Consider the following 16,328-nt stretch of genomic DNA (forward strand, 5'->3'; position numbering starts at 1 on the left):
CCCTCACTTCTGTAACAAATATGCAGTTGTTTTAATTGCTCACAGGAGCAAGAAGAGGGAACCTCTGTTTGAATACTCACCATACTGAAAAGGTTTTAAGGACGTTTAGACAAAGATGAATTTGTTTTGAGTGCCCAGAAAGGACTGGGCTAGAACTGGCAGATTTCTGACAATAACTTTGGGTCTTACATTTCATGTTCTCTGGCAATACAGAGTGGGTATTTTTAGATCTGAACTCTGTAGGAAGTCGTTCCTCTAAAAGTAAAACATCTGAAATTGGCTCTTAAAAATTCAAGTAGGATGATTATTTTGTGTGGAAGTTTTTCCAATTAATTTTCATAAAACAGGCCAGCATGTGGCTGCTGCCTGAACAGAGCAGCTGTTAGTGTTTAATACTTGTATATTCCTTTGTTTTTTCCGGAACTGTGTGCATATGTTTGGCCATTTGCACATTCTGGGAAAGAAAAAAACAACCAAGCAACACTAAAAAGCTCTGTTATTTAGCATCCTTTATATAGCAAAAATTATACACCTTCAAATGCTCCAGTAAAAATAACTCTCTGTGACTGCATGTGAATTTGTCCCATTATATGACTGATTACATATTGGGTCCAGAGCAACCATTAGTGTGGATAAAAATAAACATTATCAAATACAGTAAAAATATTAGAAAACATATGAAATTGCTCTCCTTTGCTCTGTCTCATCATTCACTTTCCTTTTTGATTTTCCTAGAAACTTATCTGCTCTGATTGAGAGGGATAGAGAGATCAGTCACCTTCCATCTGATACCTCTCCATACATAAAAGGCTTCCTGAGAAAAAAAGGTAGGGAAAACAGAAAGCTTATAAGGAGGGAATAGATGATTCTGGAGTTCAGTCCATTGCAACAAATGGAGTTCTTCATTCTAATTTTTAGTAGCATAATGCTCTTTAATCAGAGGAAAGAATCAAAACTTAGTTTTAGTATCCTTGGAATACTTTGGCTGAAGAGGCTCATTGAGCCTGTTCTGTTTTACCAGGCTGTGTATGCACACTTCTCATCTATTGATGTAATACTTTTAATAGTCATTTCATGTTTGCATCCTTAGGTGGAGTTTAGCCCTTAAAATGACAATACATGCTAATAGGAAAATGTAGAGAGCCAGCTCTGAATATTAGTTTGGCTTTGTAGTATTGTTTAGTTGCTGTGCTGTATGAAAGTGCATGATGATAATAGATGTAGAGCTCATCACTCATAAATATTCAAGTGATAATACACAATAGGTAGGCACCTTCACTGCTGCAAAACCCAGAGGTAGAGTGTGAGGCACAAAGCCCAAAACAGGTGCCTTTAGCTACTTAAAAAGTACCTTTCTATAGAAGTGTACTTGTGAACTTAATTTTTTTTTCTTATCAAATACAATATATTAAAAAAGAGAAGATACTTTTCTGTACTCACTAGCTATTACTGGCAGTCACCAACACACATAGGATCCCTCTGACAGCTGGTGTGGAAAAGACAGCAATAGCCTGGACTGTAACACCTCTTCATAACCAACAGTGGGACCACACTGATATTTCACTGGAAGAGCAATCTTCAAAAAGAATTCAAAACTACAGGAGAGGATTCTGCAGCTTTGTGTCTGAGACAGAAAAAGTGTGGGAGACGTCTTTACGATTTTAAATTTCATTAGGTCAACAACTTATATACACACTTCTTGCAACACAGAGGAAAAAAGTTAATTTCCCTCTGAAAGATTTTACTTCTCTCTACTTAAATGAGCAGTGACTCTAACTTAATCACTGATAATCAAATATTCTATATTCACTGATGAAATTTCATCTTCGTCTTAAAATGTGTAAATTGTACCAGACTCATTGAGGTGTTCTGAGACAGTTTTGAAACAAGATAGGTAAAAGGAAACCCAGCAAAATCAGATTTAGGGCACTCTGAAATAGAAGCAAGGGGATAGACTGTCTCATCCAGACACAGCAGAGAAGGGCCCTGGGACAAGTGGGACCTAATTTACAGAGTACAAAACTTATATTAAAGAAAATACGAATATAGGTCTTTTGTTATTTTCAACCCCTTTCTCTCTGATGTTTTAGAGAAATCAATATGCTTTTCTGGAACAACTTATTGCCTGCTACTTCAATTTTTGCCATTCGCTGTAGCTCATGGAGCTTGTAGTAGGGCTAAATCCCAGTTAGACTTATTGAGGAAAAACACCAATGAAAAACAATTTTTTACTGGTGTGTGAAGAGGATGATTTGCTTGTGAGAAACACAAAGACAGGGCTTAAACTTGGAAAGCTTGTTCAAAGAAAGAGCAAGATAACCAAGGTAAAGGTTACCTTGAACTACACCAGCAGTGTCATGCAAAGAGGCAATAAAGTCAAATTTCTGTGTCTCTTACAGGGTATGAATATTGTAGCCATTTCAACTTTTATCTAGGTAGCAGCTTCTGGGAAACTAGCTTCTTGGTATTGCAACATTATTTAATGAAAAGTACAAAGTCACCATCAGTAATTTTATTGCTCTTGACTAATTACAAACCAGTCACTTCAATAGGTTTTCATTAAGAGAGGTCAGATAGGCCACAGTAGCATGGGTTGTTCAATACTGCACTGCAGTGAGCTGGCTGCTGGATAGTCCCTTTGCTGAAATTGTTGCTTGATGAGTACTTACTGTGTCAATAATAGTATGCTACCAGGAATTTTAAATAATATTAAAAAAGAAAAAGAAGAAAAATGTTTGGTGTGTTGGTAGACGGAAGTAGACACAAGCTTTGATCAGCAAGTAGAACTCATCTGTGTATCTCTTCACTGTGGTTTCCTTTCTCCCCTGGCCATTTTTAGCAGGCTGAATCAGTGGTACCACATCCTTCATGTGAATCAAACTAACTGCAACCATCACAAGACCTCATCTGCCATTACAGGGCAGGCAGTGAGACCTACAGCCCTGCTGATTTCCAGATCTGCAGCAAAATGCAGTTCCAGCACAGTTGAAACCACCACAGACACTATAAAACTGTTATTGCTCAGCTGTTGAAGTCAAACTGCAGACACCATACTGCTTCATTACTGGTGTTCAAACACCTCACCTCACTGCTTATGCAGTTGAAATGTGGTTTTACTCTGCCAGGGTTTTTTTTTTTTTTTTTCCATAGATTTATAGCTGTGTTTCTGCTGGAGGCTTGATTTATCTATTCATATCTCCAGTTTTGAAATTAATAGCTAGCTACTGGTCTGTTATAAAAGCATTTGTTACCGAAAACAGATTATCAGTGCCAGGCCTGAGCAAAGTCTGGAGCAACTGGGTGCTAGAAAGAAGATCTCACAAGAATTCTAGCTCCTTGTGCATGGGCCAAAAACTGCAGAGTGTGCACAGCACTGCTACGCTATTACTCAAACATGGGGTGAGGAAAAGGGAGTGCTGCTTTGGAGAAACGGCCTGAGTTTTTCACATAGCACTTGGCTCTTCACTGTTTCTCAGAAATGGTACTTGGAGGTAGGAATTAGCCTTCTCTGTGCTGAGTTCTGAGGGAATCCATAAGAAGATTCAGTGCTTCTTGATCCACTCAATTACATATGACTAAGGGAAAGGATATTATAAGGATATATTCACTCCACCACAAATCCCTTCCCACAGAATCTGGCATGGGAGATGTTAATAGAAGCAAATCTTTTTCATCTGGAATGCAGTGTCTTGCACACACCTGAGACTTGGTGCAACTGCAACTTCCTTTTCATGATGCTGCTTGAATTTCTGGAGTCTGAATTTCACAAGTTAGGTACAAATACATGGGAGAACATGTTGTTCCCCATTTACTCTGTGCTGTCTTCCTACAAACCCTTAAGGATTTCTTGGCTGTGCAGATGCTGTTTTGGAGATGTGCATTGTAACAGAAGGCAATTCTCTTTAAACATCCCTTTTGAGTACCCAGCTCTGCTCAGTAAGACAAAGGAAATGGAAATCAGACAAAAGGCCTGATTCACACCTGAAAGGCTTCAGAAGCCACCCAGCATTAGACAGTCCTCACGTTTCAAAGGCTCTTGGTATTTGGTAGAGGCAAAGTGGCAGTGATCCCCATATGACACATGCAGAAATATTGCTACTTGATTCACAGGAAGACAGATGTTTTTCTTGACAGGAAGGAGGGGTTGCTACTAAAAGTAGAGCATGGTCTCATTCTTTTGCATGCTAGTAATGGAGAGGGAGGAAAATCTGATCCTTACATTTCCACAAAGGCAGCTGAAGCACAGTCCTAGATGACAGGAAGCAAGACCAGGTTGTAGGTAATACAGCCCTTGTCTTCACCTATATTCAAGGGCAGCAAAGAAAGCCTGTGAAGAAGGGTAAAAACAACATGGGTGCATTTTCAGTGTCCAGGTACTTGGCCCTTCTGGGTTAGAATGGATACATACATGCAAGTGTACTTTCTCACTTCCCCTGGGCTTGGGAATCCCAGGTGGGCTAGCCTGCATTTGAACAAAACTTGCACAACACTGATTTTTGTTGTCAGCTTAACAGGCAAGTTCATGATGCTGCTATTGGCGGTAGGTGTCAAGAGTTAAGGTAGCAAATTCCCAGAAACTTCCCAGTTTCCCAGACTTGCACTTGGGGAGGTCCCAAGTCACCACTGTACAAAGAAGTGCAATCTGTGCACTAGTGACCGCAGCCTAGAATAACTTGTGATAAATAAATAAAATCAGTTGTCTGAAACGGGAAAGCTGCATTATCAGAGGAGGAATTCACCACTTCACAGCGAGTTCGGCCAGAAGCCTCACGGTGAGGCGGCCTGGCTGCCAGCAGCCTCCCTTCCCCTGAGGGGGAAGGCAACAACAGTGAGAAGAAAAAAAAAAAAAAAAAAAGAAAAAAAACCCCAACTAAAAAACCCAACCCAATCCAACCCATAAAACCGAAAGGAGCACAAAACAAGCATTCTCCGCACATTCATTCCTCACAGCCAGGCATCAACGCCCACACCCCCGCCCGCCCTCCCGCCGTGCCTTCCCCTGTGCCAGCGGAACGGCGGTTCCCGGGCAGAGGACGGAGAACAAGGGCGAGCGGCTCCCCAGGAACCCAAACTGCCGCCAGGAACCCAAACGGCCGCCGGGCAGACGAACCCAGCGGGCGGAGAAACCGTTCCACCCTGCCACCCTTACACCCCCCGCAGCCCCTCGCCGCGCCGTCGCGCCGCCCGCGCATGCCCGGCCCCTTCGGCGCTTGCGCGCTGAGGAGCGAGGCGGGCGCCGGTGCTTTTGGAGGGCTTGCGGGCGGGAGGCGGCTGCCGCGTCGCCGCATCGCGGGCGGGCTGTCGGTCCAGGGTGGGGGGTGGGTGGGAGGGAGCACGGACGAGCGGCGGGTATCCCGTTCGCGCCTCCGCGGGCACCGAGCGCAGCCAGCTTTGCCTTCCTGGCCGCCGAGGACAAGGGGCAGCGGGTGGGTGGGTGAATAGGTAGGGGGAGAGCCGTCTGGGTCCCGCTGTCTCCTCATCGTCATGGCCGGCTCGGAGCAGCCGCCACCGCGGCGGGAGGATGAAGAAGCGCCGCTGCCCATCGAGGACGCGGAGCTGGCTCTGGCTGGCATTAACATGCTGCTCAACAACGGCTTCCGCGAGTCCGACCAGCTCTTCAAGAAATACAGGTAGCCCCTGTTGCCCCTCCGCCCACCGCTACCCCGGGAGCCTTCCCCCAGCCCGGGCCCGACCGCCTCCCTCCCCCCGCCGGCCTCCGCGCACTTGCCCCTGTCACCTACCTGCGCGGCCGCGCCGGCCCCGCTCCCCCCTCAGGTGGCTTCCCCAGGGTGTCGGCTCCTGCCCCTCCGTCCCCAGCGGGCAGCCTCGCCCCCGGTTGCCGCCTCAGTCTGCGCCCTCGTGGGGAGGGGGCACGCGTGGCTCGCCCTGGTGGCTGAGGGGTGCGGGGCCGCGGATCCACTGTGCGGGGTCTCCGTGGGGGCAACGCGATGCCGGCCGCCCTGCCGAAGGGGTGGGGGGGTGCCGCCCTGGCAGGGGTCGGCGGGTCCCTGGGTAGCGTTGGCCGCGTTTCTCTGGCCTGGCTGAGTAAACACACGGGCGGCTGGAGAGGGTTTCCTGGGTGCTGGTGTAGGGTCTGGTGCTGGTGTCAGCCGGCAGACCGGACACCGGCAAAAGGTCCTTGAACGGTGCTGTGATTATCTCTAGGCTGTAAGATTACCTTCGTAATCCCATACCTACATCGTGTCTAGGTTTGTGCGTTTAGTATTCATCTGGTGGGAATGGCGTTAACACATCTGCCGAAGTCAGTATTAAAGAAAAGGTTGCCTATACCTCTCTCCTTTTTGTTTGAGGACTGATGCATTCCCCGCCAGCTTGAGCTGCTGTAATTGCGCATACATTCTAAATAATTAATATGCACTATACTGCTGTTGCCTGTATGATTAAAAAAAGACTTAGTGACTGACTTAAAATAGCACTTAGCAGTGTACTTAAGTTCTTAAAATCTTATTTTAAAAAAGCGTGCTTGCAGGTAGAATGCAAGCAGTGAGAGAAATGAAGAGAACTTCCCTTAATAATAATGGCATAATAACTTCATTCTGTACCTGCCACAGTCTAACATTAAACATGTTTCTGTATTCAGCCTGTACTGCCGTGTTACATATGCAATACTGTTGTGTACAGCTAGTTGGGATATTGTAGGTGAGAAGTAAGGTCCCAATTTTGTATTCCTCATGTGTGTAACGCTGCTCGGATTCACATTAAGTTGCACTGTGTGAGCTAATTATTTTTTGAGCTTGTTGGAGTTGCCAGTTGTTCCGGGTATCTAAGGAGCCAGGCTGCCTTTAGTTGTTTGGTTTTGTGTTGTGTATTTATTTTGAAGGCTCCAAGTAAGGAACACTTGACAGGGTTTCCTCCTGTTCATTTTGTTGTTGTGTTGTGCTATTGCTTTGTGTTAGTAGTGTGAATCTGGAAATCTGGAAATACTAAATATATGATGCTTCTCATAATGTATGGTAATGGTGGGGGAGAAAAATTGTTAAGATTCCTATTTTCAGAATGCAATTTAATCTTACTATGGAAGTGTTAATAATGATCTCTTGTGTGAATTGTTCTCTGGGTTATCTAGAAAGTTTATTACTAGGGATTTCTTAAGTGCAGAAAGTTAATTATCTTTTTTCCAGGTGTGGGCTTTTTTTTGTTTGATTTTTATCAAGAGTTGCCTTTCACTTCAGTGTACTGTTTAATCTTGGTCTTTAAACACTGCACGCAAGGAGCAAGTAGGAATTCCTTTCTTAGATTAAGTGGTTTTATGATTCATAAATTGATAATCACTGTCTTAGTTTCTAAATGACTGAAGAATCTCCAGCCTTGTCTACTGCATCCCAAAATTTGTGGCAAGGTGTTTCTTGATGTGAACCAGTAGGCCTTTATAGAATGGCAGACTATCTGTATATTGAAACTTTGCATTAGAAGTAGGAGAGAAGATAGAGGAAAGTACACTCAACTTCCTATAAATTCACACACGTACACAATGAGATTGACTTTCTTCCCCATTGTATTTAGGTTCTATTACTTGTCTTGAATTTGTTTGCCCTACAAGGACTTAATACTATTACATATTTCTTTGCATACAGCCTTAAGTATATTTTTGTTGTTATACGCTTGAAAGTATGAAATAGAACCCATCCTAAATGGGACTGGTAAGCTCAAAGAGCAGCTTTTAGGAACTCTCCATAGTTTAATATGGAGATATGTTTGTAATTTGCAGCATTAAAGTTTGAAGTTCTCTTGATGAAATGGAGCTTTTTGAAATTGATGTGAGTCAGTGTTGTCTGTATTTCAAGTGACCTTGCTTAAAGAAAGTGTCAGTTCTAGACTTCTGCCTATACAGGTAGTTTCACTCTTTTTTAGAAGGTTAACAGTTATCAGATGAAAACTAGAAGTACAGAAGGATGGAGATTTTTTTTTTTCTTTGTGAAAACTGTTTAAGAACCTACCAGGGTTTGGAAACTCACTAGTTCAGCAAAACTTGAGTTTCACTAGCCATGAAATTTAAAGTAGTTAAATTGGTTTCTTAAAAACGACTGCTTTTGCTTCTGCTTTCTATTCCTTATTACTACTTCGGTTTTTTTTCTTCATTTGCCACCCGGAGGATCTTGTGAAATATTAATTCAAATCAATGCTGCTGTCATTATGAGACATCAGACAACCTTGATGAGCCCAAGGACAGCTGTGATTCCAAAGCAGGCTGGATCTCTTTCTTTCTTTACTATTCTGCATTTTTTCATCTCCCAGAAAACTGGTTGATGCTCCAAAGGTGGTCATAATGCAGTCCTGGAAGAAAACAGGGTAGAAGTGGCAGCATGGATACAACTGCACCATTAAAATCTTGCCTTTCAAGCATAGTGGTACTTTTAGGTAATTGACTATAGAACCATTGTTTTTGTGTTGGGCATGGAGGTATAATGTTTTGTCTTTTTGGTTTTAGATTCTATATGTTTCAATTTAGAACCCAAAGGAGGTGGCTGTTGCATGTCAGATGCAGCATGTAGTTGGACCTGCATTGGCTGTCATTGTAAAGCAGTGTAAAACTTTGACTACCTGTGAGAGCTGCAAGAGATGTGGAGGTTAACCAGGGACATAGATACTGGAGATGGAGCCCACAGTCCATGTGGGATGGTATCATTTTGGTGAACTGACACTAGCAAGAAAAGTGGAATTGGAGTGTTCTTTTACCCTTCTTTCTTCATGGATTCCTAAACGCTTAAGAAGAAGATGTCAAAAGACTTTTTTTCCCCAATTTTTTACTTTTAAAGAGCATTTGCAATTCATAAATTATTTTAAAACTTCCTCCAGCTAAGAGCAGAGAAGACAATGTCGGATACAATCAGGAACTTCTTAGCTGAATGTTGACTCACAACATAAAGCATAAGATCAGGCATATTATCTTGCAGGAGATCCAGAGATCTGCTCTCTCCTATCAGGGAAACATTTGCCTTTGCAGGAATGACTCTTACTTCTGAGAAGACTTCATGAAGTTTTCAGTTTGCATCTGAATGAAAAGTGAAATGGTACAAGATGGTTAAGTAGCATGTAAGGTCAACTTCAAAGAAGAGAATGATGTAGAAAGTGATTCTAAGACAAAATGTGTAAAGATACAGAGAATGGAGTCAGTGTAGAAAAACATGCTGTCAACCTTCTAGGATAATGCTGAACATGGAGAAGAATGGAAAGATGGAGCAAATGGGAAAGTGAGGAAAAAAGCTTAGTATACTTATTTTAAAACACATGAAAATTGTAAGATTTTTGCATGCTTCAGTATACATATTAATGGGCATGTAAACTTCAGTAATGGACCAGAAATTCCCTTGTGTGTAAGTGCTTGAACCTAGTACTACCAGTTGAAAATGGTGTCTGTGGCTCAGAATACTTTCGACCTAAATGTAGTTGAGAGACAAGGTGACATTAAACCAGCATTGATCAGCAGGTAGACTGTGGCCCCTACATAGGCTGTCCAACTGTTGCTGAAATTCCTGTCTATAGAGTTCTGCAAATTGACATTAAGAACAAAAATTAAGTGATTTAGTAGATGTTTTGGTAGCTTTTCTAAAGATAAGGACAGCAAGGTGGGAACTCACCTAAGTCAATTGGGGGAAGGGTGATGGCATCTTGATTGGCAGTTTCAGAAGAAGTCAGCAGCCCTGATAGCAACCCTGGGTGCTTCTGTTTATTGCAGTGACAGAAAGGCAAACAGCATAGAGTTATGTCCAAGGGAAGTTACTTTAAGCAGCAATATTCTATATGTGTAATAAATGTATACCTTAATGTATGTTTATCTTGTTGAGGTAAGATTTCGCTGCTCAGGGCTTGGTAGAGCATGTAATGCTAATACTGATGCACATAAAAACAGTGTCAGTTTTCCAGTTATGTGGATAGGTCAGAAGAATTTTAAGCATTCTGTGGTTTAAGTCTTCAAGACCAATGTACCTAGAGATGACCGTGTTGAACATGACATTGAGTTTTGTGGCCTTTGTGACAGAGATCTGTGTCTCCAGAAGAGATGATAAAAAGATCAGAGAGATTGAGAGATCCACTTGGCATATGAAGTGAAATCTGATGGCTAGAAATCTACTAGAAGATGACAAAAAGCTAATAAGAAAATCAGAGTTTATAACTCAGAAGTAAGAAGTCAGGTTTGGTGGAGATTGCAGAAGAGGTGTGATAGTAAGCAGGTAATTTTGAAACTGAAGAAATAAACTTTGTGAGAGATGCAGATGTTGTGAATAAAAAGTTTACACTCTTGCTAGCATACCCATTCTTTGATGTACTATTTTTAGTAAGTTATTTCAGGCTATTGTGATGAGGTGGATGTTTTTTTGTTTTAACTTACTTCAAGAGCTCAGAGATTCTAGGAAGTTATATGATATCAGTTAAGCTGCTATAGTTTGTCCTGGAAAGTAATTTCAGTCAGATTAGTTGAACTTCTGTGTAAAAGATTTTGCATAAGTCTGTAATTCTTATGGATTGAGTGTGCAGTTTGACAGTACAAATCATACGATGTGTTAGAACTAGCTGGTCCCTCAGCTTTGGAACTACCTTTCAAAGTAAAGGTACAATTTAAAATGCTTCTCATAATTCATAGTGTTTTAATACTTCTGTGCATCTAGACTTAGTAGCCTGAAGTTAGAACGAAACAGTCCCCTGTTAATTTGTTTAAGGACAAAACAAATCAAGTAAAAACTGGATGGCACAGGGCCACAAGATTATCCTTTTTGTATTCCTGTTTTTCTGTTTTGGTTGCATATTCCCAGTGAAACTAGGATTATATGCAAAGAGCTAGTTCAGCAGTTACAACAAAATTGGGCTGATAATCAATGTACTTGTATACAAGCTCTCTTTGATGTTTGTAGTCTCACAAGTGTATTTTAGAATATATTCTAGAATAATCTGTGATGGAGTAATGACCAGTTACCAGGTTTTGCAGTGAATTCTTAACCTTTATATAGAGGTCATATGTATTTCTGCCTGTTTTTAAAATATTGGGTAGCTGCTTCCATATTTATCTGTGAATTTATATTCTTATTTTTTCATTATGCTTTACTTTTCTGCCTTGGAGGAACACGATTTATTTTGTTTTAATTTGAGCACCACTTTCGATATTTGATCTTGAAGGTCCTTTCTAAACATGATGATTCATAGAATCATAGAATTTTCAGGGTTTGAAGGGACATTTAGGATCACCTAGTTCCAAGCCCCCTGCCATGGGCAGGGACACCTCCCACAGATCAGGTTGCTCAGAGCCCTGTCTAGCCTGGCCTTGAACTTCCAGGGATGGGGCTTCCACCACCTCTCTGGGCAACCTGTCCCAGTGTCTCACCACCCTCATGGTGAAGAACTTCCTAACATCTAATCTAAGTCTACCTTCCTCTAGTTTTAATCCGTTCCCCCTAATCCTGTCACTACCTGACATCCCAAAATGTCCCTCAGCAGCTTTCTTGTAGGCCTCCTTCAGGTACTGGAAAGCTACAGTAAGGTCTCCTCAGAGCTTTCTCCTCTCCAGACTGAATAACTCCAACTCTCTCAGTCTGTCCTCATAGGAGAGGTGCTCCAGCCCTCTGATCATCCTCATGGCCCGTCTCTGGACACGCTCCAGTACCTCCCTTTCTTTCTTGTAAAAGGGGCTCCAGAACTGGATCCAGCTGGGGTGTCATGAGGGCAGAGTAGAGGGGGATAATCACCTCCCTTGACCTGCTGGCCACGCTTCTCATGATGCAGCCAAGGATCTGGGTAGCTTTCTGGGCTGCAAGTGTACACTGACAACTCATGTTGAATCATTCTGTGATTCTAACATGATGACTGGAATTCTTTGTGGAATGTGCTTAAGGTAACATTGCCTAGAGAATCCAGAAGGAAAAGTAGGTGGGTTAATTATGTTACTTAAATTTAAACCTAAGATAGACTGTAGTAGCTTTAGAAGCTGGTAGATGTGGAAGTGAAACACTGCTGTGAGGATGGATATAGAAAAAAGATAATACTGGCAAGTAATTGATTTTGCTTCTGATTTATTATCTTATGGCAAAATATTATCTCACCCTTCTTAAACCAAGTCTTTAAACTCTTGAATGTTACCATCATAGGTGAAAGTGGGTCATGGTAAGCACCTTTCATCTGGAAGTGAATTATTATCTTAAAAATATGCTATGAAATGAGGTGAATTACTCTGTGTTTAATGGGAGAAGTGATATCTCATATAATACCAGTTTATATACATGGAAGAAATACCTACTTCAGTGCTTTTAAGTTACTTTAGTTACACATACCAGCTTTACTGGTATATGCAGCCTTTCACTGGTTTCTTGTAGAAATGGTGCTAATAGCACACTTTCTTATAATGAAGATATCTTCTGAGTCCTAGTTTGATAGGTGAAGTGCAAACTGTATGTTACAAAGTATGTTTGAAGACTGAGTATTTCTTCTTAGCTGTTGAGCTAGTTGAAAGGCTTGAGATTTTTCTTTACTTAGTGGAGGTTATGGCTTCAAAACAGTGAGGACAGCTTGAGTAGTGCAGTGACCCTGTGTTGATTTGTATTCAGCTCTGCAACTCCTGTCAGCATCTCCATGGCTGTTGGTTTGTTTTTAGTATTATCTCAAGGGCCGCCTCATTTATTTCTATCTTAACAACTTTTTGCAGTCTGTCAGGAGGTGTGTAAAATCATGTCTGGTGCTGAAGGTCATTTATAGGAGATTGAGCCAAGGGTTGTTTTCAGGGAGTTGTGCTTTTCTTAGAAGATCACTGTCCTCATTAGTCATGCCTTAGTGTTCACCAGGACAGTACTGTGTTGTTGCAAACCATTTTCCTAACTCTCAAGCAAAAGATAACCCCAAACTGTTGAAGCACGTATCAGTAAACATAATGTTCACAAAGGTTGAGCACTAAATGCAGTTGTTGTTTAAAATGGAGTTTAAATGCTGAAATTACTATAGCAAATAATCTCTCCTAAATGCAGTTGTTGTTTAAAATGGAGTTTAAATGCTGAAATTACTTTAGCAAATAATCTCTCATCATACTGCAGCTACAGTCTCTACCCAGTGGCTGCTTAGGAATGTGGCAGAAGCTTCCTTGTTTTGTGTAGTGATGACACCAACTCTGCATGAGAAGCTCCTGCAGTGAAGTTTTCGTGTTTTGATTGGCAAACATCATGGTCTCAACAGAAGCATCTCCCAGACATAGTGTAATATTATGCACCGTGTTTTCTTGCTTCAGGATCCTTATGTGCTGCAGCCCATATGGGCTGTAATGACAATGCTTTTTATAGATTGAGTGGCTGAAAATTAAAAAGGACCAATCTGCAATGTTTTACCTCGTATGTTGCAGATAGTGATAATTTCACAGTAGAGTGCTGTGGCTTGAGAGTTTTTTGTTGTCTTTTTTAATCATGGTGGAAGAATTGTAAACAGTGAATTCTGACTATTGAAGTGCTAGTCAAGAAGCTATTTTGAAAGAATATTTATTTTGGGAAAGAAACTTCTTGGTTTTACTTGGACAAATATGTTACAATACTTAGACAATTTTTATTGCTTCCAGTAAACACTTTCATATTGTTTGTAATCTTGGAAGAGCAGTTGGCTCTCAGCTATCTACCTGATTTTTAAACATAATATTAAAATTTTTGAAAAGACAGAAATATAAAGGCTTATAAATTATTTAAATATCTTCGCATAAATATGTGCACTCTTAAGAACAGGTTCTTAAAGTCCTGAAAATAAAAGCATAAAAAGAAAAGTGTAAAACTTACCTTACTTACTAAATACAGCTTTACAAGTGAACATTTTATAGGTGTCTGATGCTCAGATTTTAGTTATCCCATTAAAAATAATTTCTTTGGATCCATTCCTGGTGGTGGGGTAAAAGTTTCAGTGTGAATGAAAACTTACTCAAGAAATATGTTCTAAGAATCTTACTCAAAAATGAAAGCCTAATTAACTCTTTCCTATGTCATGCATTTTTATTTTTCTGGTTCCATTTGAAGACTATTGTGGTTGACTTCTTCTAATTCTCTGGTAATCAGTCTTTCTCTTGACAGTTTTCTGTTCTGAATGAACTTCACTATGAATGACTGATAATCTAGAGATGTCTTCCTGCTTGCCTCCCAAAACTTTTTTCTGTCTATGTAGATAGAGATGTGTGTGTACATATATAATGTGCATATAGGTGTAAGGAAGGAAAAAACCCAACCAAACAAAAAAAGACCAAACCAAAACCACACGACAATTTGATTTATTTTTGAGCTCCTTTAAAAGTGTGGTGTAAGTGCAACTTTGTACATAAACACATAAACATAAAAAAATCCATGTGCAGATCTGTTCCTCAGTTTTAGATCTGTTGAGTGTTGATAGTGCAGTAGATGTGACCTTGAACTGTGTGGCGGAGGTTAGTTATGTGCTGTGGAGGATGGTGTTAAGAGCAGCTGCTGAATGGGTCCCACACACCCCAGGGGTTAAAATGGGGCTTCTGAGGGGGCCCTCTGTCTTCTGCAGCAGGAGGTGATGCTGAAAGTGCCTGCAGCAGCAGCAAATGAAACTTGTGTGGCTGATGGCTGCTGCTCTGTGCAGCACATCTGTGGCTAGAGAACAGTCCAGGTACTGAATAGCAGAGGCATTTAGTGGCAGCTGCTCCTGCAGGCCTGCCAACACAGGGGAAAATATCTATTTTTTGTGGGGAAAAAAATGATGAAAAAAATCTGGCAAGTTATGTTTATCTTGCATTTGTATGTATACCCAGAATTGAGCAATGTATATAAAAAGGGAAGATTTTCTAACTTGCTGTGCTTATCTTCCCTGCTGATTTTCTTCATTTTTTTTCATGTTCCTGTCCTTTTAGATATTTATTCTAAGGCAAAAAGTAAGAATAGAGAGTGATATTGATTACTACCTAAAAAAATAATAAATCTTGTATTATAATAGGACTTTACTATTGGAAATTAGTATTGTAGTAAACAACATGCTGTCTTCTCTGTATTTTTCAAGTGCTTGTCCTGTTGTAAAATTCTAATCTGATTCTTGCAGAATTAAGTTGGAAACAGCGTTAAGTACTGTACCAATATATGTACTTATACCTCTTCTAAAATCCTGTCAGTGTTTGTATAAATATATATAGTTATAAATATATATAGTTATATATATACATATATATAGTTATATATATACATAAATAAATCCTGGAGTGCTGTATGTGTTTTATCCTTGGTCCAGTGATATTTATTAATGGATGTAAAACCTGGCAGCCCTGCTGAAGAGTGTGGATCAGTGGTAACACTGAGTTCCAGAAATAATTTTATTTATTTATTTATTTTAATATCTTCTGTGTGACACTACTGGAGCATTATGGTCTGTGTGACTGAAGATGAAATCTGTCCCACTTATTGCCAAGATTTTGGCTGCCTATATTTTGATCTAGCAGTTGATTTAAGCCTTTTGGAATATGGAGTGGCTGAAACATCTTAAAACCATTCCACATAGTATAAGATGATAGGTATTCTGGGCTGGACACAAAGCAGCTATAAAACCATAACTTCTAAGTTACATAAACTTGTAAGAACTTGAAATTTCCAACAATTTAGTTGTGTGGCATATGATTTTTATTCTTTTTTTTAATCTGGGTAGATTAACTTAAATTCATAGAACAATGAGATGTATCTCATAATACAACTAGGTAACATTTTTCTGCTAGGTCAAAATTGTAGTGATAGTTCCTACAGAAGACTAGAATTAGCTGATTTTTAACTTTGTGTAGCTCTTAAATTTTTTTGACCTGGACTGAACATTATTTTGATGATAGTGTTTTCTCTTAAAAATAGCTTCAGCTTAATGCTTTGATTTATTTATTTATTTTTAAGATATATTTGAGTCTTTGTAAAAATGGTGAAGCTTTTGGCTTTCTGGTTCCATTATATCTTGCAGAATGAGACAGCATTTGTTTGTAACTTAATACACCCCTTCCCTCCTGTTCCCCCCAGTATTTATTTACAGATTTTTAACAATAAATGCAATATTGATCTTAAAATTGGAAATATGAGCAAATGTAATTACTACATTTTGGGTTTTTTTCTTACAGAAACCATAGCCCATTAATGAGTTTTGGAGCCAGTTTTGTCAGTTTTTTGGTGAGTAGATGGGGGCAGGGAGTACACATATCTTCTGTTGTGGTTAATGTTTGTATGTGTTTTGTGTTTACAATGGTGGATACTCTGATTTGTTACATTGTATTAGACTGAATTTTTTTAAAGTTTTAATCTATCTAGAAAATAAGTCGGGTTATATAAACTTGCATGGCTTAAATTGAAAGTAAAGGTTCTGTCATTCAGCTG

The 16,328-nt window shown here is 40.3% G+C and overlaps 1 protein-coding gene across 1 annotated transcript in view; it reads left to right on the top strand.

The window, feature by feature from the left end:
* Positions 1 to 5,403: 5,403 nt before the first annotated feature.
* The window catches only part of TTC39C (tetratricopeptide repeat domain 39C), a 35,948-nt gene continuing 25,023 nt past the window's right edge, over positions 5,404 to 16,328 (top strand). Inside the window, exons 1-2 of the mRNA XM_030445354.1 lie at positions 5,404 to 5,630; positions 16,076 to 16,124. Coding sequence (XP_030301214.1) covers positions 5,485 to 5,630; positions 16,076 to 16,124 — 195 coding nt within the window. The 5' untranslated portion in view covers positions 5,404 to 5,484. The remainder of the gene's footprint in view (positions 5,631 to 16,075; positions 16,125 to 16,328) is intronic.

The sequence above is a fragment of the Calypte anna genome, chromosome 2 (genome assembly GCF_003957555.1).
Source record: "Calypte anna isolate BGI_N300 chromosome 2, bCalAnn1_v1.p, whole genome shotgun sequence".
In the NCBI taxonomy this organism is placed as follows: domain Eukaryota; kingdom Metazoa; phylum Chordata; class Aves; order Apodiformes; family Trochilidae; genus Calypte; species Calypte anna.